Source organism: Haliotis cracherodii, unplaced genomic scaffold (assembly GCF_022045235.1).
Source record: "Haliotis cracherodii isolate W230 unplaced genomic scaffold, xgHalCrac1.p SCAF_2, whole genome shotgun sequence".
Lineage (NCBI taxonomy): Eukaryota > Metazoa > Mollusca > Gastropoda > Lepetellida > Haliotidae > Haliotis > Haliotis cracherodii.
In genome coordinates, this window is record NW_027266275.1 from 25,179,170 (window position 1) to 25,205,886 (window position 26,717).

The following is a 26,717-nucleotide window of genomic DNA, read 5'->3' on the forward strand; positions in this document are numbered from 1 at the left end:
AATCTGTAAATCACTTCTATTTCCCACCTCAAACTGATCACCAAGACCATAGGTGATGGGCTACCACAGTTATTAAAGCGTTTGCCTTTTGATGCTTGTGACCCAGGTTCGATTCCCCGCATGGATAATTATCGATGGAATGTCATAGCAATATTGTAGCGGCTATATGGAATTGGTTTCACACACTGTACCATGAATTAGTCAGAATTAGTCTCATTCCCCCTATTCAGTCCCACTTTACGTTTTCATTAATCCACGGGTTGTTTGACGCCGTATTGTTCCGGCTATTTAACAGTGACTTATATAGAATATATTCTTGACCAGACGAACCTGTGACCGATATCATGAGAAACCCCTCACGTCTTCGGGGTACGCATACAGTTAACTCAAGAGGCTACCCGAGACATTTAGTCGTTCTCACGACAAAACTATATTCATTGAGACCTATTGTAATCCGAAATCCCCCCCCCCCCCCCCCCCATGGGGGTAACTTCGGTATATTTGTATGTATCATATATAAGTGTCACTCACAAACACCAAACACCGAAATAAACAACTAACACCGATTTGTTAGAAGTGCTTTGAACAGAACACATTAATTATCAATTTACAGACCTGTTGTGATAAGTCGGTAAATGTCGGACACTGGGAACATATATCACTCGGATACGTGTGAGTCATAATCCGCGACCAATCAAAACGCCGCACGTCTCCGACTAGCTGTGCTCTTCGCGCCAAATCGTTTAACAGTAGAAGAGGCGTTGCAGGTTAGTCTGAGAGATGACGAAAATCGCAGCTGTTACGGTCATTCTTGGAGCCATTAGTCTGTCCGAGGGTGGTCAGAGGGATCTGATCTGCCCTCCGGGGACCTACAGGGACTTCGGGACCGGACACTGCGACCCCTGCGCTCATATATGCGCGTTCATGGATATCACAGGGACTGCCGGTGAATGTCATGCAAAGTGCCCGGGTAGGTCAAATGACGAAATAAAATTGAATCTTTTTGCATTAATTGCATGATCGAATCTTACATCCATAAATAAACAAATCACTTACTTGCAGCATGTGGTGCGTGCATTTTATGGGCATTTAGAGCGGCACGACGTAATGATGTAATCATGTACCACGTGTTTGGCAAACTGTCAAACTAGACTTTCTGCTAATATTTACCGGTCAAGGATGACATAACGGTTTATTTGCATTTAGTGTAAAAGTGATTTTATGTCCTTGGTCACATGGAAATGCATCAACACTGTGTTGTGGGGAATCGTGAAATTTAATTTGATAACACTCGTGAAAGCAGGTATAGGTGAAAACTGTCTTGAGCGATAAGCCTGGGACAAGCTTTGCAGCGAGGCACCGGGACGCGAGATATCTATAAATAGACATGATGAAAGACTTTCTAAAGTTTTTTGTGCAAATGCACAGCATTCGCGTACATTCGGAATTTCGTTTTGTGAGATTTTATGTCGTTAAGTTAAGAAATTATTCTTGCATAAATTTGTGTTAGTAAACAGTCGTGTATGCATTAGCTGGTGCACGGTTGACAAGGAAATGCTCGCGGAGAAGGGACGTAACTCGGCAACACATGTTGCACCAGACAACCGGATCACTTAAGGTTATCTAGGAAAGGTGAAACATTTCCGTATGGTCTTTCACGGTGGGACAAATATACGTGGTCTGAAGATTTATTAAAACTATCATTATTTGGTGATACACATGTTGAACTTTGTCATTATAGTTTAATAACACTGAACATAGCCGTTGTTATGACAGGTCTTTGGAAAGTTTTTTTTATCATTCATTTACACAGAAGTATTCATTATAATCACGAACATCATCAGAATCATTAGGAACATTATCAATGTATGTGTATCTGTGGCTGCAAGTTTTCGTTACATATTTCCAGAAATTACGCGTATTCTAGCACGGGAGCCAAATCAAATGTGGTAGATTTCTTTCGAAAATTACCATACAGCCCTTAAATAGCATGTGATACTCGTTGAAATGTATGTCTTGTTTCAGTGACCAAAATAAACGCATTTATGAACAGCATCAGTGTACAATTTTGCCTATTCAAAATCACACAGTAGAGTTTAATTTTTACCCACCTCTCTCTCTCCATATATAAGTTAAGTTAAATATATTGACATTCGAATTGCAAATACTTATGATGCACATCTAAATTATCTGTTTGCATATCAATATAAGTATGATCAGCAGATTTTGTCACATAAATTCTTTGATCGGCATTTAGAAGTTGAAAGAACATGAACACATGACACTTTTCTGAGAAGTTTCTATACATAACAAAGTGTCATGTATTCATGATTTTCTCACGCTTTGACATCTGTCCGATATTTCAGGGGGAGGGGGTTAATGGAAAGGAAAGAAAATTCCGACTGTAAACTTTCTGACTTCTATATAATGTTCTACAAATGTATAATCTTCTGTCTAATGTCTAATGGTCACATCTATCAAGAAATCTCCACGTTGACAGGAACTGTAGTACCATACAGACAGTCATTTTGTTCCTTAGCCCTTGGAAACCTGACTGCATTCGGCTTTCTGTTTTTTGTCACCTCGAGAGTAAACCGAGTTATTTGATTGGTCATGTGTATCTAAATCAATGACGAAGAGGGCTATGATTCGATAATGTGTCCAGCGAAGATGGACGAACTGTAATACAGGTGTACCTAAACAGGATGTAAACATGTAAACACCAGAACGATGAACATGACGAGAATACATAACACTTTTTTATGGATAGAAACGTCTTGGAAGTTATATCTGTACAACAAGTGTCATGTATTCATGATTTTGTCACGTTTTGACATTTGACCGATTTATCGGGGGAGGGAGGGGGGTCTTATGGAAAGGGAAAAAACAATTTCGACCGTTAACTTTCAGACATCTTTAATGACGAAGAGAGATAGGATTTGCTGCTGATGTGACTATACCGAAGATTGACGATCAGTAGTGCTGATGTAGAATGTAAACATGTAAATACCAGTGAATGATGTATTTGCTATTTCTAGAACCAAGTCCCACAATCACAGCAAACTGCATAAGATATAAATTTACATTTTGCACCGTAACTACACCTGTAAGTCGGCACTGGGAATAATGGGAATATCGCACTGCATGACCCCTGTCTCGCTCTTTCACACAATTTTGCGTAGTAGAGGGATCTTTTTTATTGAGTTGCTTTACTCATAAGCTAACCTTAATGCCACAGGGATACATGTTTTGTTACGCCGGTCAACCCAAGACTTTTGAAATAGTGGAGGGAGAAGTTGTCAGTTCCAAGACCATCAATGTCACTCCTTTATACCGCAACTATTCCGACAATGACTTTCCTTTCATTCCGCAAATAACTAACAAGGTAGTGACAAGTCGTCACATATTGTGCGATAATTCTATAAATGCTGACATTAATTTGATTAATATTTACTGGAATGCATCATCTAGTTCACCAGTGTACTTGTCTCATTCAGCGAATCTCGTCTCATGTTTTCACCCTTTTTGAAACACTTGCCTGATAATGATATTTATATGGCTGCCTGCGGTAAGGGGTTTACCGAAACCACACTTCTAGCGAAACCACAACGGGTCGTGTTGTTTTGGCACGCGAGAACGACTCGCTCAGTTGCTTGTTAAAGCGACTTCCACACCCACCCATTTAGTGACTTCCACCCATTTAGTGCCTTATGAATGAATGGGCCCACACGCAGTGCTAAACCGGTATCTGCCGTGTTAAGCTGTTGCAACGTGATCCGTAGACTTGCACAAGTCTTTAAGGCAATTATCGTAAGTTTAAGTAAGATAATTTCTGGTATGTAAATAATAACAAATTTAAATACAAGACTGACGTCCCTGGACGATCTATCAACTTATCTAGACTTCTTATCAAAAGGATAGAATTATTTTACATCCATGGAGTTCCGTAGAGACTTGGAGCAAGGCTACTTAAACCGATAAACGCCTCGCGCCTGTTATAATGTTGCCATTCAAGCCTCAGCGATCAACCAGGCTACCCGCCTTCAACAGCAGCTTCGGGTATGCAGCTTTGCAAGGTGTAAGGAAAGTCATGATAACAACTCGCGCGGCACGTACGCAGCAATTTCCAAGATAACACATGCACTTTTTCAACCCGACAGGCAACCCGCCTACAACAGTTAGTTGGGTATGTAGCTTTGCAAGGATAGAAGGAAGTTATCAGGAAACCGTGTCACGGACGCAGCCGATTTACAAACTTATAAAGACACGCCGAGTTCTAAATCGTCCCGAACCACGACATGCGAATATTTGTATCGTTATTCGTATATCATATCTAGATGTCCCATGTCGTGATAGGATTATTCCATCCGCATAATGTATAAGGCTTTTCATAGTGTTAATATTCGCTTAATCTCAAACAGGAATGCGTAGATAATAGAAACGTTTGATGGACGTAATGTCAGTCTTATGGTAAATGACATGTCACGGTTGGGTTCTGACAGGAAGCGCAGAAGACTGTGGGAGTAGGCGTGTTTGACGACCAGATTCTTGTAAAACGATAAAAGCTGAATTCAGGTTACATGACTCAACGAAAAATCCTTAGTACAATTTGTTTGAGGGTGGGTGGGAGAGAGAGAGGGTGCCCTGAGTTTGTATTGAGCAACCTATGACCGGATTGCATTTGGACCACTGAGAATGAGGTTTTCAGTCGAAAGATCTGTCAGAACGAACCAAGTCGTGCTGTTGCAATTAAAGTTAAAGTTAGTATTGGACACATGCTACATTAACATGCATTTATATAGACCACTAGAACAGTATATATACTTCAGAAGTGCTATTAATCATCCTAGAGATTGCAACATCCGTATTTAGCTTCACTACGACTCTGAACTGAACTGGGCCAAATCCCCAAATACACTAAATAAGTAAAATACACAAAAATAAATCACCATAACCCTATTAACAGAGTTGCTTGCGTACGAATACGCATGGAGAAATATGATAACCTAAGAGTGGAACAATACTGCGTAATTACCCAGTGTAACTTGTCAACTTGGGTACACGTATGTCTGGAAAGATCTTGCATACCGACTCAATGCAGACATCTCATATACATGGACTCAACAGACTGCAATCACTGATGTCAACGTCTCGCTTATTGTAATTTAGACGTGTATTACTAACGAGGTTTAGCGACATGTGACTAACTTGGGGCAGCAAGCTCACATATGCTGCTTAGAAGTTAGAAGTTGCCTGAAACATGGAAGTAGAATTATTTTGAAAGAAATCTACTCGTATCGAGATCGGTTTACAAAACCAAATCGACTGGGCCCAAGAGAGTGAAAATATATCGAAGTTTTAAGAAAACTATCAATACCCATGTGGCCAAAAGAGTTGTCTGCAGTCCTGATTGGGTCATTGAATATAGGCCACTCTTCTTATTCTGAACACGGACACTCTTGTTGACGCCTGGTAATTAAACTGTTGCCCAAAGCTGTAATGTTTCTTCAGCATTTTATAACCGCACCATGAACGCTGTGATTTGAACATTTACGGTATGATGACCATATCAGATACGGTGAACAATCACAGTACCACAACCACCGCTGTGGGTGCCCTGTGTGTGCCGAGGCTGTTGAGGTCGTGACCAGGTGGTCAAGGAAGACTAAACCTCTGAAATCCATTACTACCACCTCGCACCCGTGTCCATTTGTTACCATGTGCATCATTTGTCACACAGTTGGCGTCCTCTTCTTCAGCTCTGTCCGTCGTGTCCAACGTGTGACGGCTGACCGCAGTCTCCGCTGTATCAGTGGCAGGGTTTCAGATAAGGGCCATATCGGCGTATGTACGGATGAAAGTATACACGAACCGATGGGGGATAATTTAGAATACGTATCAAAGCATACATGTTCGGTCTAACATTCATTTATGGCCGTTATTTCCCCCAAAATATATACTGATTTCAAGCATATATGTTGAGTATAGTGAGCACCAAAAACACAAAGCTTTGTTAAGGGGGTTCCGCTTAAAAAACACAGCTGTGTAAAGGGGGTACGCATATGAAAACCTGTGTAAAGGGGGTACGCTTAAAAAACACAGCTGCGAAAAGGGGGTGCGCTTAAAAAAAGAGCCGTGTAAAGGGGTGCGCTTAAAAAAACACAGCTGTGTAAAGGGGGTGCGCTTAAAAAACACAGCTGTGTAAAGGGGGTGCGCTATAAAAACAGCTGTGTAAAGGGGTGCGCTATAAAAACACAGCTGTGTAAAGGGGGTGCGCTATAAAAACACAGCTGTGTAAAGGGTGTGCGCTATAAAAACACAGCTGTGTAAAGGGTGTGCGCTTAAAAGACACAGCTGTGTAAAGGGGGTACGCTTAAAAAACTCACAGCTGTGTAAAGGGGGTACGCTTAAAAAACAGCTGTGTAAAGGGGTGCGCCATAAAAACACAGCTGTGTAAAGGGTGTGCGCTTAAAAGACACAGCTGTGTAAAGGGGGTACGCTTAAAAAACTCACAGCTGTGTAAAGGGGGTACGCTTAAAAAACAGCTGTGTAAAGGGGGTGCGCTATAAAAACACAGCTGTGTAAAGGGTGTGCGCTTAAAAGACACAGCTGTGTAAAGGGGGTACACTTAAAAAACTCACAGCTGTGTAAAGGGGGTACGCTTAAAAAACAGCTGTGTAAAGGAGGTGCGCTTAAAAAACAGCTGTGTAAAGGGGGTGCGCTTAAAAAACACAGCTGTGTAAAGGGGTGCGCTTAAAAAACACAGCTGTGTAAAGGGGTGCGCTTAAAAAACACAGCTGTGTAAAGGGTGTGCGCTTAAAAGACACAGCTGTGTAAAGGGGGTACGCTTAAAAAACACAGCGGTGTAAAGGGGGTACGCTTAAAAAACACAGCTGTGTAAAGGGGTGCGCTTAAAAAACAACTGTGTAAAGGGGGTACGCATAAAAAAACCCATCTGTGTAAAGGGGGTGCGCTGAAAAAACAGCTGTGTAAAGATGGTTTCGCATTTTAACGCCATAATGAGTTTTGAGGGGTTTTTTGCCCAACGCAAAGACATTACCGCGAGAGCGTAACCCTGAAGTACCCTAAGTAATAATGTGATTACACTGTGTGGTTACAATAAGCGTTCATTGTATATCTGGCCTTATGTTGTAACCTATTTTAACAAATTTTATTCAATATTGTTTACAGTCATTCATTTCGGCGAAATCGTGTGTGAATCGCACAGTTCACCATGATTTACAGCAACCACGGTCAGACAACCGTTATTGACGCCTTGAAACGAACTTCAGTTGTCAGAGAATGGATACATTGTCATGAATGCCATACTTTGACTCGTTAAAAGTCATATTTGTTGTAGTTTGATTGTTTTATGTCAACATAACGTTTTCACGAGCGCGATGACTGGTTATATTGTTCCATATGTAACAAATATCCGGCAATAGCGATCAGCTGTATCAAAGTTAGTGCTACGGTTGTGCTTGTTATTATTATTATTATTATTATAAATATATATGGTGAAGCTGCATTTTAAACACCACAATATTGGTTTCCTGGTTTCAGGTGCAATTTTCCCAATCATAACATCAAATTCTTAACCGAATCACCGGTAGATTGTGAGCAACGTGATTGCTGTTTCCGGTGTCCCGGTATAAACTCTCCCCCGTACAAATTCTCCCCCCGGAGATTTTATACCGGTACAGATTCTCCCCCGGAGAATCTGTTCTGAAATAGAATCTCCCCCGGGCGAATATATTTCGCGCCCCCATCAGTATAAAGTCTCCCCCCTGATTATTCGGTTTGTTGCAATGTCTTTAAGTACTATATTCTTAAAATAGTTATCTTTAATGTAAGGAGGGTTACTTTAAAAAATAGATTATGAAATATGGTCAAAATGAATTGATATTTCAGCATATTTTATATGGTAACTGTACCTTCCATCCAAAAATAATTATAATTATCATGCCAAACAAATTTGAATGAAATGACTTCATGTAACAAATACATGTACGGTTACTGTTGTAACTGAATTCAGAAATCGTATTAATCCTCGCAAACATTCGGTTTTAACACTAACTACGTAAAAACTGTCAACATATCCACGCGCGCCTCGAGGTCAGGCTGTCCGTTATACTCTGATTTAAGATCTAAAATATATTTCTTAATACAGGCTACAATTTGAAAATGGTATCAGTGTAATATCAGTGGCAAGAATATCATTGTGCAACGCGGCTTCTGTTAAACATACAACATCATAACTATCTAATTCAGCACTGATTAAATTTACTTTTTCTTTAAGACTGCGTACATGTACGTTTATATGTATAATCTTTATAAGCAAAGTAACCCAAAATATAGAGAAATGTGTATCATCTTCCCGAAATGATTAGCATGTAGAATAGATTCAAAAACACCTGTATTGAACAACATCGACCGGCATTGTCAAAGCAAAGTGTGCATGTAATTGTTACAATGAGGCTCGCGGTGAATATTAATGAAGAACACCTTGTAAAATAGTAAAATAGTACGTCATATAGAAATGAGATGAAGTAATCTGAGAAGGGATTCATACGTTATATACAACTTAAAATAAATTATTATGAAAAACGAAAGGAAAGGTGGGACCCCCCCCCCCCCCCCCCCCCACACACACACACACACACACATACAACCCCCCTCCCACACCCGAAAAAAAAACACCTCAAAATCAAATCAAATTAAAATCAACAAAGAAACAAAACAACACCCCCCCCCCCCCCCCCGCACCCCCCCCCCCCCCCCCCCCCCCCACACACACACACACACAAGTAACTACATGTGTATTTAGATAAATATATAGATAGATAGATAAAAAAGGAGAGAACTTTTTTTAAAACATACATAAACAAATAGACATTAAAACTATTGAACTGCATGGCAAGTATTTTTAAACGACCTGGGAGGAAATATTGGGGGGGGGGGGGGGGGGGGGGGGGGGGAGATTTTTATTTCGTAGGGTGGGGGAGAGTTTACTTCGAGAGGTGCGGAACAATACCGGTATAAATTCGCCGGGGGAGATATTATTCTGGCGGCGAATATATTTCGTGACACCGGCTTAGTTCACGAGACAATACACACGGTGATCTTAATCTCTGCATATAAAACAATGCCTAGTAGAACTGGAAATACAATTTACATGGTAATTATCATGTCTATTTATATTTTATCTCAAACAAAAAAATGTAATGACCAAGTTTGTTATCACCTGTTCGTTTACTGAAGGGATAGGATGGAAAAATATTCTTCTCATGATACGCGATTTTTCCCCAAAAAATACTGAATACCCGTGATGGGGTGGGCATTATACAATAGACATTCATATACACCGAGTAAAAGTATTATTTTATTATTTATTGACCTGTTTAAACGAAGCAATGCTGTGGTGCATATCTAAAATGAAATACAAGATTAATCCATTAAATTCCATTCAGTACTCTAAGTGTACCCTTTAGTTTTGCCAGTACTCCTATATTGAAATAATACGGAGTAGTACTCCTAATGCTGAAAAATTACCTGGAGCCCTGAATGGTGTCAAGAATATGTCAGCTGTGTCCGCCAGCTCTTCGCTGTGTCCGCTGTATCGGCTGTAACCGGCACGTCTCGTCTGTCTCCGCTGTGTCCGCTTTGCTCGGATGTGTCCGCCACGTGTCTGCTGTGTCCGTCACTTCTTTGTTGTGTGTACCAAACGGTATGCATCTCTTGTGTATCAGCCAATTACACGTGCAACTGAGTCCGCCTTCTCTTAGCTGTGTTCACCATGTGTCGGCGGTGTCTGAATTTCGTTAGTGTGTCTGACATCGTTCAGCTGTGTCCACCATGTGCTCCACTTCCGGATCGCTCATGTGTTTCCGCCACCTCATAGTTGTGTCCGCAGTTTCTCTGCTATGCCCGTCGTTCTGATGTATGTCCATCACCTCTCATCCGTGGCCCCATTGAGTCATCTTCGTCCCTTATTCAAGAACCCCTAAAGGTCCGGGGTAGAATAGGTCATCAGCAACCTAGCTTGTCGTAAGGGGCGACTAACAGGATCGGGTGGTCAGGCTCGTTGACTTGGTTGAAGCATGTCTTCGATCCCAATTGCGTGGATCGATGCTCATGATATGTCACTGGATTGTCTGGTACAGACACGATTATTTACAGACCGCCGTCGTATAGGTGGAATATTGCTGAGTGCGGCGTAAAACAACCAGCCAAACCAATCCTTATTCTTGGATATCAGCCGAAACGCCCACAGTTATCTGTAGGTACATGTATGTGAGTTGTGTCCGCATCTCACGCATGTGTCGACCGACTCTGCGATCTAGTGGAAGAGCGTTTGCCCGCGTCCTCGGCCGCGTCATACCAAACAACGTTAAAAGATGGTACCTGACGCTCTGCACGCCATATTTGAATAAGTTTTGAACTCAGTCCATCGAAGGATAAGCGAATTATGCTTGCTTCACCTTCCGCCTTCTTGGTACGTTTGTCCACACCACTTACGACCCCCTAAATGTGGTTCCTGTCCAATTTCCATATGCTAAAAGAAGGTGGTTATTTCTTTGACGATGAAATGACACTACTCTCAAAGAACATTCTGGAACCTGGACAAGTCGCCGATTAGACATCACGGTGATATGAAACAAGTAATTTATATTCCCGATGAGGCAATGATAATTTAGGCTGTGGGTCAATGTCATCCAAGAATCGTGTATTCTAGGTCTATGAGACATGATGCCTGCATGCAGTCAGTAGGATGGGGACGCAAACACCTAGTGACCTCCATATAATCAAGTGAAGTGTGATCGAGAAAAGCATGCCTGCCACATTTGTCTGCTATGCCCCCTCCTGTGCAATTTGAAGTCCTATGAATGAAGATGTTTATTGAACACTAACCCTTTTAGCTCACTTTGACAAAGTCATTGTGAACTACCGCCCTGGGTCTACGTCCGTCGCTCGATTGTATGCACTGAACTAAAGGCAAACAATTCTTCACCACCATATAATTTTCATAATATTGATTTACATGTCCCTGGTTCTGTCAAAGTATTGTAAGTATTGTTCTGTAACTAAATACAGAATAACAGCCGCTGCACACCATTGTCTGTAGGATACAGTTGTCTCGTCAACTTCTACTCCATTCAAACCTCAGGACACTGGAAATCATTTACGTTTTGTAAGTGCAAAATGGCCGGTATGGTTGTCTAAAGTAGGGTGAGTCAAATCAGTTAACATTGAAGTTGTTTCCTCTTCATGTTCACTATACAGTGTGCGTGTAAGGTTGGTCATACTTGCAAGATGTCACGTGCATGTTGCGATGACCATTCTTGCAAATGATTGGTTGGAGTTTGAAGGTCAAGGTCACTGCTTTCAAATGTGGAACCAACTGCTTATTACCACCAATAACTTGTGATGTTTTAGGACATTCACCGAAATACATGAGCTCCTCGACAGGGTCCAGATCTGGAGTATTAAGAATTAGGAACATACAAGCTTTTAAAGTGGTCTTTTAATACAGAACCTTATCTTAGGCTCCCACGTTTCAAACGTCCTATTTAAACCAGCCTGGCGCTACACTGACCCAGGCAATGACTGCACAATGGCTGCCTCCACTAGACGAATAAACATGGCGGACACGACATGTATTTACTATAGAAAAACGCTAGAACGTGTGGTTAGAACTTTTTCTTATTATTTTCATGAACGCTCTTGAAATGTATACGTCACGAGAATAACGTCCATTGTTACTTTTAGTGAAGGAAAACATTATTTAAGCTGTTTCGAGACTCGAAAGTGGTCGTCACATCGGTGAAATGTAAACAATGAAACACGCCCCATTTTCAACAGTGATATGTGCGTTAATAATTCGTGTCAGCTCACTGTTGTCACGAAATCGTATACATAATACATGGAATTAATCGACCACGTTAATGAAATAGCGTTAGATCTTTATTTTAGCAAATTTGATGAAGCAAATATAGCCGATTATGCCCCGTTTTCTTCCATTGTGAAGTGGTGGTTTTTACGGAATTATTGAACGCCCAGTATCCGTAATAATGGTGTTTAATGATAGGGTCTGTCTTTGGTTCTGATATTTGACCCGTAGATTTTATTCACATGAAAAGCCGTTTATTTAGCATTTGTTTGTTATCACACAATGAAATTAATTTTAAATAGATCTAATAATTTTGGAAACGTTTTGGATTAATTTTAACCTAATGATTCTGAACTATATGTGTCCTTGTTAAAATGTCGGGTCTGAATGGGATAATAATAAAGAATATGTTCATAATATTGAAATAATTTGGTACAGTGGCATACACATCCATGAGTATTCTATATGATGCAATATAGCTACCGGAATCCATGTACTGTCATAAAGAATTGTGCATGCCATTATTATTGAAACATAATTCTGATTATGATCATCATGTTAGATTAAATATCTGTGTACTAAGTTATCTACAAATAAACTACTCAATAAAAGAAGTTAAGTTACGTTATTGTTCAAGCATAGGAAAAAACTCCGTATGATCATGATGGTAATGCATAACATTAACAGTGTACAGAAATTGTAATATTTGAGGATGAAAGCTGGAGAAACGTGTACTTTCCACTATTTATTTGTGAAGTGTTGAATTAAGGATGACGATTACCCAGTACCAATGAAACATGTCTTGACTATGAGTACCATAGTTTTTTGGGCTTAAATCCAGTATCAAAGCATATACTGGGAGCATTAAGAGCATGATATACATGTAGATCTGACACAAGTAATAAATCACATACATGTAATATGATGTCATCATTTATTCAGCCAGTGGATGAAATGATTCATTTGAATCTGTTTGCTTCACACTCATATGCTTTAACAGTACTGCTTCCATACCTGGATCAACACATAATCAGTGATTATGCTTTGAATTCAGGAGAATTTGTACTGAACATGTTGACCAATTGTGCATTGTAATTTACATACTAACAAGTTCCAAAACTGATTATGTTAATTTTTATTTTGGCTTTTATTCAAGGCATCATATTCATCAGCTTTGCATGTTTTTAGATTGTTCAAATTGTAGTAAAAAAACATGATGGAATTTTCTCAGATGTCTGATTGTTGAAAACCCTTTGGAGTTAATGTAGATTGGTCAGTAGATACATGTTAAATTACAATTATTTTTAATTTGCTTGAAAGTTATGGTTATTTGTTACATGCATGTGTGTTCCTTAGAATGCATCATTTGAATTTTGATAATACATAATATGTATCATCATAACTTGGTGACCCGCCGTGATATTGCTGGAATATTGCTAAAAGCGGCGTAAAACCTCACTCACTCACTCACTCATAACTTGGTGACAACCCCACCTCTCCCACCCCAAATATCATGTTTATGGCAATAGACAGATGGGAACATTATTAAATTTTAACAACTGCTTTGCTTTTTACCAAATATGTCTTTGATAAACTACAGTCCTTGAAAGTGTGTGTTTCACACATAGACTCTTCTGGTTGATCAAAATCAATGGCCACATTCAGGACAATCTGTGTGGGTGCCTGGATCTCAGACAAGGCAATGGTATCTAGTAGAATAACATAGTGAGTTTCCATATCAACTAGAAATCCTGCCAATGGTGTAATTTATAATAAAGTTTTCTATAACCTCATGCTGAAGTGCCTTCAGTTGATTAATTGCCACACCATGACTATTGTTTCATTTTTTATTTTTTTCATCCCACGAAAAAGAGAATACACATGGATGTGTATGCCACTGTACCAAATTAATTCAAAATAATGAACATATTCTTTATTTGAAGGCCATTCAAACCCGACATTTTCACAAGCACACACATAGTTAAACAAAACTAGATTGGAACTAATCAATTATTTTTTCCAAAATTATTGGATCAATTTATAATTAATTTCATTGTGTAATAAGAAAACAAAAGCCAAATAAATGGCTTTTTATGTGATAAAATCCAGAGGCCAAATGTCAGAAGCAATGACAGACCCTATCATTAATAAATACAATTATTACGGATCAAAAGTCTTTGTTTTTTCTATTTATTTTACTGGGCGTTCAATAACTCCGCTAAACCAACCACTTTACAATGGGAGAAAACGGGACCATACATTTGCGTAATCAGATTTGCTAAAATAAAGATGCTAACGGTATTTCATAGATGTGGTCGTTTAATTCCATATTTTATGTATACGATTTCGTGACAAAAGTCAGCTGACACGACTTGTTTACGCACATATCAGTGTTGAAAAGTCTCGAAACAGCTTTAATTATGTTTTCCTTCACTAAAAGTAACAATGGACGTTTTTCTCGTGACGTATACATTCCAAGAGCGTTCATGAAAATGCTAAGAAAAAAATTAACCACCCGTTCTAGCGTTAACGTTTTTCTATAGTAAATACATGTCGTGTCCGCCATGTTTATTCGTCTCGTGGATGCGGCCGTTGTGCAGTCATTGCCTGGGTCAGTGTAGCGTCAGCGCAGCATACCAGGCTGTATTTAAACTTCTTTAAGGTGTGGTTCTTTTAGACTAGAAATGGAAACGGGCAGATAGTGTAATCCCCCCACTCTTCCACCAAATGAAAGCGTATGTAAATTTTGCATACAATTTGTTTTAAAACATTTATTTTACAATGTCCAATTTATTATGATTTCCGTTCAACAGAATTATAAAATATTTTTAATTATCTAGCATTTGTCAATAACACCAAATATGTTAAAATGAAACTATTACCACAAAATACTTTTAGTTTAGGAATATTTGGTAAAATGTGTTATATAAATTTTCTCTCGTAAATGCCCTAAAGTATTTTTAATATCTTTCTCCGTCAAATTGAAAATAATTCATAAAACGTTTTACGACCGCATGGATAATATATTTGTATACACACATTTGTAAGTGTCTCATCAGCCTTATATGGTCCTGCAGAAACTATACCTGTACAAGTTAATTTATTCGTGACACTATAATACACAAGTCAGTATTACTCATTCGTTCATTCAGTATATTGCAGATCCACACACACTCAAGGACAATTTATGTCATAAATGGTTGGTTCACAACATAGACGGGACATTTTACCTGTCAGAATAATGAGGTCACTACGTATCATAGGTTTGGTTTGGCTTGTTTGTTGTTTTACGCCGCACTCAGCAATATTCCAGCTTTATGACGGCGGTCTGTAAATAATCGAGTCTGGACCGGACACTCCAGTGATTGATATCATGTGCATCGATCCACGCAATTGGGATCGATGACATGGATCAACAAAGTCAGGGAGCCTGACCACCCGATCCCGTTAGTCGCCTTTTACGACACGCATAGTCGCCTTTTACGGCAAGCATGGGTTGCTGAAGACCTATTCTAACCCGGAATCTTCACGGGTCCGTATCATAGGAAGGAAGAATATGATTAAAGTACTTTACTTCTTAACGCCCTGGGTATTCCATTAGAAACACCACACGTAACATTTCCACGGGTATAATTCCCCCTCGCCAATATCACTACAGTCTAAAACGACAAAGGTAAGGGTCAAGTGTACCGCTAATCCCCTGCACGGTCCGTTTATTCCTAAGTGGACTAGTGTGACAACATTAAATGCTGAAACACTGAATGATGAAATAGAAAGATTGTTTTATGTACACCTGTTCACGTGCATAACATGAATTAAATACGTGACATGAGTCAGATTCTTTTTATCCACAAATAACAACGCATACATGTTCATGCCAGGTCAGGTCATTATTTAATCGTTCCAGAATTATTTTTCAAATGATCATAGATCGAAAAAAATGATGCACTCTGGTTAGCAAGTCAACAGAGTTTAGTACAATATCCAACAGTCTCACGGAATGCCAACGGAGTCTTCTAGCTGATGGACTGGAGTCTCTACTGGTGGGACCCGTGAAGATCCGGGGTAGAATCGGTCTTCAACAACCCATGCTTGCCGTAACAGGCAACTAACGGGATCGGGTAGCCAGGCTTGCTGACTTGGTTGATGCATGCCATCGTATCCAAAATTGCTGGATCGATGCTCATGATGTCAATCACTGGATTGTCTGGTCCCATCTTCCCGAGGCAAGAGAGTTAACTGACCATAAAAGTCCAATTTCCACCCTTGCCGAATTAAGATCTTATTATGGAGTTAGATTTTAGCTGGACTTAAAATCGCGCAGTGAAATCGAAATCTGGTTCGTAAACTGTCATGCAGATTTTGGTCGATTGCAGGATTTGCAAAGCATGTGTACGGCCAACTCGGTGTTAATACATATTTTCCAAATCTTAATCAAGGTGCTCACGTGATTTGATGCACTTCGCGATGTAAGATCCGTTTTATCACAGTATTGACCTTGATTATCGATCAGATCGTATTGACTGGGTGCCGCCATTTTGTTTGAAGCAAATGCAAGTGATACGAGAGGTTGAATCTGATTGGTCCATAGGAAAGACTTAGAAGGGACATAACTCGTAACAGCCACTGGTGGCACTATGATCGAGCCCAGGAATTCCAGCCTAGTTCGGTAAGGGTGGAAACTGGACTTTTCAAGTCAGTTAACTCTCTTGCCTCGGGAAGATGGTCTGGTCCAGGCTCGATTATTTACAGACCGCCGTCATGTAGCTGATATACTGCTGAGTGCGGTGTTGGACAACAAACAAACAAACGTCGCTACATATAAGTGCAACAAGCTTGGACTCAAAGTTAAACCCCATTTCACCTCGCCTCACTTCACCTAAAAAGACCCTGTACATTTTCACCTGCACCAAGAAATGTGGTGAATTGTTCTTCTGGTGTTTTGAAACTGAACATTTTATCTACTAAATAATATTTTTTTCAGTTCAACAGCTTAATGCTTGATATTTGAATTTATATCCATTTCTGCAAGTGTGGACCTAATTATGCGACTTTTAGTTTTTAGTTGATCTACTACCCACGTCGGATCAGGTGGAGAATACTCGATGACTATTGCTTTTCAAAAGAGGGTGATGGCAGAGTCTATGAGCACATGTTTGTATATCTTGACAGTACTTGATAATTAATATCATGGAATTCTGATTGTGGGATATGTCGCCCAACACTTTTTATCCATATGTACACTTTTCATACCATAATCCAATGTTTGACAACACTAATAAAATTCGGCACATCCTCACTTAGATGTTAATAAGGCAGGACCATTTAAAATATTGCTTGTATTTGGCCGCTGCCGCCACCACTGCGGGTTCTTTTACAACATGGTGCTTCGAGAATTCAGGGATATAATTAATTCATGAAAGACAACTTAACAGCCCTGAGAAATTTCTGGCATATTATTCATCAATCCTATGAAGGGTCAGGGTCATTTTCATGGCCATGACCAGAAAAAATGTGTACCGCCTAACTCTAGAAGGATATGCTGTAGGTCAGGGCAACTTGATACGTGTCATCCTCAGGGCGGGAATGAGGTGGAAGGTTGTGACCTACGTATAAGGTCAAGGTCACAGTGAAGGTAAATTAAGCTTGCCATTTGCACCAAACTCTATCTTCAGCTGATCGTCCGTCTGTCAGGACAAGTGGTAGAGGCTCCTCCCGGAGAGCAGAAGGTCCATGGTTCGATCCCCGGCCGCGTCATACCAAAAGACGTTAAAAGATGGTACTTGTTGTTACCCTGCCTAGAGCTCGGCATTGAGGGGCTGAAACAAGGATTGATTGGTTCGGAGTCGGTGTACTGTGTCTGAGTGGGGTATTCATGTCAAACTGCTGCATGGTATCTCAGTCGGCTAGCACTATAAAATCGGCTTCAGTCCGGACCACAACAAACAGCCACACACACATGCGTGCACGTCGCTATATGAGTGCAATAATCTTGAACGCGACGTTAAACCACATTTCACCTCACCTCACCTCACCTCACCTTCAGCTGATATGTCTTATGCAATGTTGTTGTGAAACTATTTGAATATTTATGAATGAGAATCTAATTTGGTAATAGGTCACAGTGACCTACTTTCATTAAGGAGCACATGCTTTATTTTTCGTTGTTTCCTTAAATTCCCCAAAGGGAAATACTTCTAACTGAAAATGAAGGTCACATTCGCTTTCAATGGCATACATTCCAAATTGCACTATGCCTTCATTAACCCAACAGTGTCCACTTTAATAGGATATTGTGGTACACATCAGTCTTATTGAAAGATTTTAAGCGACCTTCATCCCTGGTCACTTGAACGGTCTTTTTTAAGGCAACTGCTTCGTGTTCTGATCCAACCCTTGCTTTTGTGTAACATGTTTATTAGAACATGCATCCTAAAATTTCTCTAGTATGTGATTGGTTGTAAATGAGGTTCCAGGTCATTGAGGGACCGGAAGTGATTACCTCTTTTTATATGAAGGAAGATAAAGGCATGGATATTCTGTTTTATGATGCTTTGCATTAGACATGAGTTTTACCCAACCAGAACTGATATAATTTAATCAGTAGTGCAACTTTTTTCTTATATAGTTATACCGAGGAATTCCGTCCGTCCGTACTTGAACACAACTGCGTAGATCTTTTCAAACTTTGTGAACATGGTCTATACCAATAGGAGAGGTGCAGTGCTAAGTTTTATTTCAATGTTTGGATTTTCTGAAAAAATACAGCTATTTTTCATTTTTATACGTAGAATTGTTTTACATAAACATTTATGCGATCTATAATTGGAAAATTACTGCTTGGAGTCCTTTCAAATTTAGGGAACAGTTTCAATACTGATAGAAGGGGAGCTGTGCAAAGTTTGATTTTCATATGTACATTTTATTAGAAAATAAGAATTTGTACACGTCACTTAAAATGTTTGTTTTTTTACTTTTTACAGCGCTTTCTTCATTAATAGGAGAGGTGCAGTGCAAAGTTTGGAATTCGGAGAAGATACTGCATTTGTCTTGTCAAGTGTACCGTATCCAGTGCATCGCAGTTGGTAAACCAACACTAACCCCTGGACCCTTTCACGAGGTTTTCACGATCTTAAATTATCTGCCCTTGATTTCCTTTAGCCAGTTTGATTGGCGACGGTACTAGGTCTAACGTACCAATCAGAATGCGAGTTACAACCAGCCTCAATGTTGGGTTGGCCATATCAAGTTTGCGAGAACTTTGACACGCCAAATAATGCCCTCAGAAATGTTTGTGATGGAAAGGATGTCTTCATGACTATAACAATTGGCGATGGCTTTGGTTTCTAGGAAATACGAGTTACTTTCCTAACCCGTTTTCTTTTTTCTCCACGTTTGATTGGTCGGTAAAATGTTAATAAAAATCAAGGGCAGGTAAATAGATATCTTGTGAATGGGTCCAAGGGTTAGTGTAGGTTTACCGAAGTGCAAGCCCTGGAGATATAGAGTATGGGGATTTCCGGTTGCATTGTTATAACGTGTATCGTCCCCAAATGGAAGTGTGTATACGATTTTCTGTTTTAAAGTTCTTGCATTAGACCTAAGGTAATAGTATCACATTGGAATGGCACACGGATGGTGGGATATCTTGTTTGGTACCCTCTAGGAATGGCGTTGAGAGGGCTGCTTTTGTTTTGGCAAACTCAATTTTAATTTATCATGGGAGGTGGGGTAACCCAGAGGTGAGAGCGTCCTGTGGTCACGCCGAAGCCCCGGGTTCGATCCCTGGTATAAATAGGTGAGGTGAGGTGAAACGGGGTTTAACGTCGCGTCCAAGGTTATTGCACTTATATAGCGTGCCTGCGTTCGTGCGTGCGTGCGCGTGCGTGTGTGTGTGTGTGTGCGTGTGTGTGTGTGGCTGCTTGTACAAGTCCGGACTGAAGCCGATTTATAGTGCTAGCACACTGAAATAGCATGCTGCAGTTTAACATGATTACCCCAGACAGAAACAGAATACTGACTCCGAGACGACCAGTCCTTGTTTTAGCTCCTTAATGCCGAGCGCCAGACAGGGTAACAACAAGTACCATCTTTAACGTCTTTTGGTATGACGCGGCCGGGGATCGGACCTTCCGCTCTCCGGGTGGACGCTCTACCACTAGACCATGGAGGCGGTTCAGTGTGTGGAGCCCGTTTCTGGCTTCCCTGTCGTGATGGCGGTAACATATTGCTACATGCGGCTCTATCACTCTAATTAATCAAGCAATATTAGCCTCCCCTTCAAATATGCCAAAGACCTTTGAGCTCACCTGAATGCCAAATGAGCTTATGCCGTGTCCTGTTCTATCTTCTCAAACACCTTTGAACCAATACACGTCAGTTTAACAACATTTTATTCGCAATTTGACAAATACAGCTACATAATGACCAGGCGGCATCTTAGAGGCGACAGTCGGCCAACGTGCCTAGCGGCTGTCCGAGGGTAAGTACCCAACCAATCCTTCACATCTCTTCTACAATGTCATGGTACAGTGTCTAAGTTTCCATTGTGTAACTTTAATAATAGGCAGCTGACCCGCCGATCACTCCTTGTTTTAGCTGTAAAGTAAAGTATCCAATTATAATTGTCTACACTGTGTGTATATATATAGATATATATGACACACACGTGGATTGAACATGCCCATATCTTCCCAAAGTGCCTCTGGTATTACGATGGTCTGCGTTGATGAGTTGGTTCCTAAAATAAATTTGAGCTCGGTCACAGTCATGCAATGCAGCCGTAGCGACATCAAGCTGATGCACCTTAAGGAGTTTTCTTCGACTTTTTAGCCTTGCTATTCTCACGTAGGTGCATAAACTGATTAGGTAGCCTAATGTCGTCCATTAATGGTCTCACCTTTTGGGAGGTAGACGCCCACCAGTAGGATTCCTTTGAAATCCCAGAAGCCCGAAGCCATCACATGACCAGCTGATAGAACAGACTTTGCCTTCTTCAGAGTGAACACGTTCGATGTTTCGACTGCTTTGACCTGTTGTATGTATGTAGTCGCTGGCTGATAGTGCTGAACCCAAGACCTATCTGTGGTTACAAGTCGGTCAACAAAATGTGTTGGGTCTGCTTCAAAACCACGCAATCTCTGCATTGTTTGATAGGCATTACTTAAACGTTGAGGGATGGCAAAGTAGACAATTTATGGATAGTAAGTTCTTTATTTACTGTAGAGACGACTTTCTATATATATCCTTATACCGATGTCAAACAAGCTATATTCTCAGGAGAGATGATGAGATGATATCGGAGCAGTTTTTATCAGGAATCAGAAGCCTAGGAACCCTGCGTGCTGAAACCTTTATCGTGCTCAGATTATTCCTCTGAATGTTTTCATCTATCTCATAGGAGAAACCCTGTGTAATGGGTGTGTGGCGTGTAGTGAATAGTGGATTATCCATGACCATATCATGAATTATGTATTCTATCTATACATTGTATTTCCTTCATGGTGGCAGTTGAAGGTCTTCCTGATTTTGGATCATGGATCATCTTTGAGGATGTTTGTCCCCTTCTTGAACTCAGCTGGACACTTGGTAACTGTGGCAAAGGAAGGAGCACCATCCCCTAGAGTTGTCCATGCCTGCATGGATGGCTGTTCGAGCTGGCCCTTTCTGTTGGAAATACTTGATGACAGGGCGGTGGCCATAGCTGTCCATTTACATCAGCAGAGAATACCTAGTTACTTTAATTTCTGCTAAAATATGTTCCCTGGTTGTGTATTGGATTCCAATTCAGCCTGTAAGCATGCAAAGTAGTGTACTTAACATACAATTATGCAAAGTGTTAAGGCACGGACAATTTGATGTTCTAGGGAAGGGGGTGGGACTTTTTTGGAGACTAGATATCATTTACTGGTACAGATGCAAAACTTGATTTATAAAATTAAAACTAGGAGCCTAAATATTTGTGTGATTTTTAAAAGGAAAAACACCTTGCAGGAATGTTATTGTGGCAGCGTACATATTTCTTTCAATCATTTTGTGGGACGATTTCTTTCTTCTGATAGAATTTCCAACTATTGCATCGTATGAACTATTGCAATCTCATTTAACTTGAAGGCAGACGCCTTCTACTCGACGAATCTAACGTATACGTAACGTTTGAAGTAGTATGCAATTTCTTATTCTTTTAGCATCCTACCTGACAATAATCTATAGTAAATGTTGCCTCCGTGAAAATCGGGCTAGAATTGGTTTTTATTAACCGTAAGAGGAGACCACCAGGATCGGATGGTCAGGTTCGCTGACTTGGTTGCGTCGCTCTATGCTTATAATAGTCTGCTCACTGGATTGTCTGATCCAGATTCTATTATTTACAGACCGCCGACATTTTGCTGGAAGTTTGACGACTGCTGCGTTTAACAACAAACTGTAACTTGTCAGCAAAACTGAACAAATCAAACTGTGGAATAATATGTTTGTCGTTCGACGAGCTAATGAAGTACATCCCACTCTTCTCGTTTATGCTAACACGACTGAGGGTCCCACAATACATTCGTGAGGTATTGCGAAAAATGATCAACAAGTGATCTCAAAAAGGTGCAATAAAACATCTAAAACAAAACACAATGTACGGTTTATATTTTATAAACATTTTTTTTACGTTGAGGGTCACAAATCTCAGATACTTCAATGAAGGAAATGCCTTACGATGACACCATCCATGTCGGGTGGTTGGCCATGACAAACCCAGTCGTCTAAGGCGCCGCGATTCGCTGTGCAGAGTTGCGTCCCTTCGGACGCGCCAGAAACCTATGATTGTGGGTTCGAATTCCGGTTCGCCCCGATTATGTTTCTAGGTTTGTCAGCACCATACCCGTGCTCGTGGGTTTCACCGAAGTGGTAAACTTCTGAGACCTGCATCACTTCGGGCTTTCCTCCCACATTAATCTGACACGCCGCGATATAACTGTAATACTGTTACAAGCGGCGTTAAGCCCAACTCACTCACACGCAGAAGGATCGACACAACATTCGATTGTAAGACAAATAACACCAAGCATGAAACCTAAGGACAGCGGCCATGCGGTCGGCATCCCACTGTGCGACTAATGTCTGACAACACCCAGGCAGCATCGTGTATTTAACCCGCATGTCAATTAAGTGGAGAAAACCCCACAAATCTGTTGCTTCTTTATACGGCTATAATGTTCAACTTTTACACGTTCGTCGCATTGCCAATGTGACGGTAATTTTTAACTCACTCACCCACTTCACACGTGAAACAGTGATTACCTCATGGACGAAATTAGCAAAAATATATTATTAAACACTTTTGTGTGTGTCTGAAAACATATTTAACGAGCGAAAGTGTTTGTTTTCACATGCGACATATTGGTCGAAGTGGTAGTATCACAAAAGCCCAGTGATATATATTAATCCTCTGTAATATGATGCATTGATTAACATCGAGAAGAAACACAGTTCTGTAACACCGATGTGCTCAAGTCGTGCATATTTGTTTCTTCCTGCCTCTTAGACGTGTGCATCCGTCCGGGGCCCCTCACAAAGCGATCGTAGCGCTGAGACGATAGTAAGTCCCATCCTTTAGCATACCCTCGGGACACTCCCTAAGATCGCTTTGTAGAACGGGGCCTTAGAAAAGAAACATACAATGCATACGGATGTCATGACGTCAGAAATCTTATTTGACGTCATTACTGGCCCTGTTTTTCGACTTTTACCAATCAGGAGGTCCGATGGCTGTAAAATGACACAATATGTCACTGAAATGATTCTTTGTAACGTGTGAACCTGTAATGATGAATTTGTTACTTGTGTAACCAGCATTGTGCGGGAGTTTACGAGCTGAAGGTTCGTGTACACCCTCGATCTCGTAATATCTCATACATCTCATCTCATACATGTTTGGACACTGCTAATTCATGTGGACACGCCCTGGTTGTCTTCACACAAAACATATGAATGAAATTCGGGAGTTAAAATGGTATCGGACATGAAGAGATGCCGAATATGTCTGATAATGTTATCCGCCACATGTATGTAATGCATGTTACATTGAATTCTTACTCTTTACAGACGAGGACAGTCATACTGACCATTTTCGCGAACACCTGGTGTCATCACTGTCATTTAAGTGGTCTATTCATATAATTGTCACAGCTTGTTTGCTTGTTTTACGTAAAATGGAATCTGTTTCGGATGACAGTCAAGACTGGTCATTCTCTTGCATTGACATTTATGAAACATATAAGGTCGTCAAGGTTATAGGAGGATGTTTCGTTTTGGAGTGAAACAACTCGTACAAAAGCGGTACACACAAAGTACCACCAATAAAATCAGGCTTTCACAGATTTGTCTGTGTTGAATTCTCCAGATTATGGCCAATCAACAACTAGTACTGTTCCCAGTCCGGCGACCACGCCCCCTTGTGACCCCGGGAGCCATTTTGACCGGAGACTGTCCAGATGTGTGACCTGTGAGAAGAACTGCCTGCAGGAGAGGAAGAGAAGAAGGTCTGTCGAGTGTCGGATCTACTGCGCTAAAGGTGACAATGGCTTTGTATAATACCTACATACGCCATTCCATTTCTGTAAGGCTATTGTTCAGGTATGATGGTCAATTAGACGAGTAGTCTTGTCCTGCATGCTCGGTTCGTTTGTCAGCACCAAATCAGTGCTGGTAGCTTTCACGCTCTCGGATGGAAATTCAGTATCCATGTTTGTCTTGAAGTGATTGGAATATTTCATGTAATCTTTTGTTAAAAGCTCTTCTGTACCTTATTGTAACATGTATAATGTTCAAGTGATTCAACTAAAATTCAGATTTATAACTCATTGTATTATATTCATAGTCAGGCAGCCTATAGGGAAGCAATAATGCATTTTGATTTGGAGATTTGTATTGCCTTTAAATGTAGGACTGATTTATGAACATAAACCCTGATCTTTGGCCTACTGGTTCTACACACACGATAGCCCTTCACAGGCAGGCAAGTGCCCGTCATTCCACACTTTAATACTTGCATGATTTATACACTGGTTATACTGAAACTCCAACGTGATAAAAACGTATTTGTTTGCTCTTCAGAATAATAAGATAACATTATGCCCTTGACAAGTATTGATTTGTGCAACTTGTAAAACTACTCAATAAAACTCAGTAGTCCCTGATATTAGGGGAAGTGTTTTCCACTCATCCGCTTGTTTACAATATTGTTTGTTGGTGATATGTCATGCAATGTCTTGTGTACTTTGATGGGTAAAGTGGCGCAGTGTATGTAATGTATTTTTAAATTCTTTAATTAATAAGATTACACGCTTTCCCATCTTAATATTTTCAGCACTTACAGATCGAGTTCAGCCAACATCAATGACCAATGGCCGTGTGGTAGTTGTTGCTGTTGCAACAGTCTTCACCATCATCATCATCCTTGCCGCCATTACCGTGTCGTCACTGTATTGTCGGCATCTGCAGCGTGGTCCATGTGGCCACCAACAGCTACCACAGGAACCTCCTGCACCTCACCCTACAGTGACGTATATCCCAAGTCCTGTCCATGCTCAGTGTGAAGATTCACCACCCTCCCTCCCTGATTCCCCTGACGGTAGGTGTATAGACAACTGTTTTCATTCCTGGACAGTTGGTCATAGCTGTCACTCGGCTCTGCACATAGCCCTACGGTTAGTGTGTGGTTGGGTGCCAGTGTGTCACTGATATTCACATCTTCCCGAGCCAAGGGAGTTAACTGACTGTAAAAGTCCAGTTTCCACCCTTGCCGAACTAGGCTAGAATTATGGAGTTATATGTTGGCAGAACTAACGAGGCAATGCATAGTCCAATCAAAATGGCGAAACGAAATCGGCATCCGGTTCGAAAACAACGTGGATTTCAACGTGCAGATTTCGGTCCATTGCAGGAAATTTAAAGCATGTGTACTGTGCGTCAACAGGTATTTCCCAAATCTTTTCATGTTTTCTTGGTGCTCACGTGATTTGATGCACTTCGGGAGGTAAGACCCGTTTTATAACTTCATTGATCTTGATCATCGATCAGATAGTCTTGACTGGGCGCCGCCATTTTGTTTGAAGCACAAGTGATATGAGCGGTGAAATTTGATTGGTCAATAGGATGGTCATCGAAGGGACTTACCTCGTAATGTCCACTGGTGGCGCTGAGATCCAGCCTAGTTCGTCAAAGAGTGGAAACTTGACTTTAACACTCAGTTAACTCCCCAACCCCTGATGTGCATCGACGGCATGAGACCTTTGTCAGCAATCGCCTGGCTCAGAGTCGACATTAATTGAATAGTGCTGACTACGACGTCCGTAGGTAAAACAACAAACATTACTACATCCTCTTGCAAGGTACACCGAGGATGTATTTGTAATTATCCCACTAGAGGGTGTTGTATCCATTATTTCAGAAGGTTCTTTTTCTTTGTAACTTCCCTGATTGTGAACGTGCCCAGGTTTTGACGATTCGACAATAGATGAGAGGGGAGTCAGTTTGGTATTCAGCGCGTCGTGTTCGTAACCCAAGTGGTGTTGGTACTTTGGCGCCCTGCACCCTCAACGGGTGATGTGTCAGCGAGCTTGAAATCCATATCATCTTTGAGGGGGTCGCTAACGTAAACATCATTGTTCCACACAGTGGGAAAATAATTTTGTCTCAAATTTTACACAAAACAAATTACTTTTACACAGGATGTCCTGTTCAGTGTCCAGTCACCGTTATATACGACTGATCTGTTTTATAATATATAATAATTAATACTATTTATGAAGATTGATATTAGAAGGGGTAGGGCATT

The 26,717-nt window shown here is 40.6% G+C and overlaps 1 protein-coding gene across 2 annotated transcripts in view; it reads left to right on the plus strand.

The window, feature by feature from the left end:
* The first annotated feature begins 747 nt into the window (after positions 1–747).
* LOC139468866 (uncharacterized) overlaps positions 748–26,717 on the plus strand; it is a 40,723-nt gene continuing 14,753 nt past the window's right edge. The window contains exons 1-3 of one of the 2 annotated variants that reach the window (XM_071251002.1): positions 748–970; positions 24,282–24,452; positions 25,248–25,511. In XM_071251002.1, the coding sequence (XP_071107103.1) occupies positions 781–970; positions 24,282–24,452; positions 25,248–25,511 (625 nt within the window). In that variant the 5' untranslated portion in view covers positions 748–780. Of the gene's footprint in view, positions 971–23,901; positions 23,944–24,281; positions 24,453–25,247; positions 25,512–26,717 lie in introns of those variants that run through there. The other variant, XM_071251003.1, reaches the window with a different exon arrangement.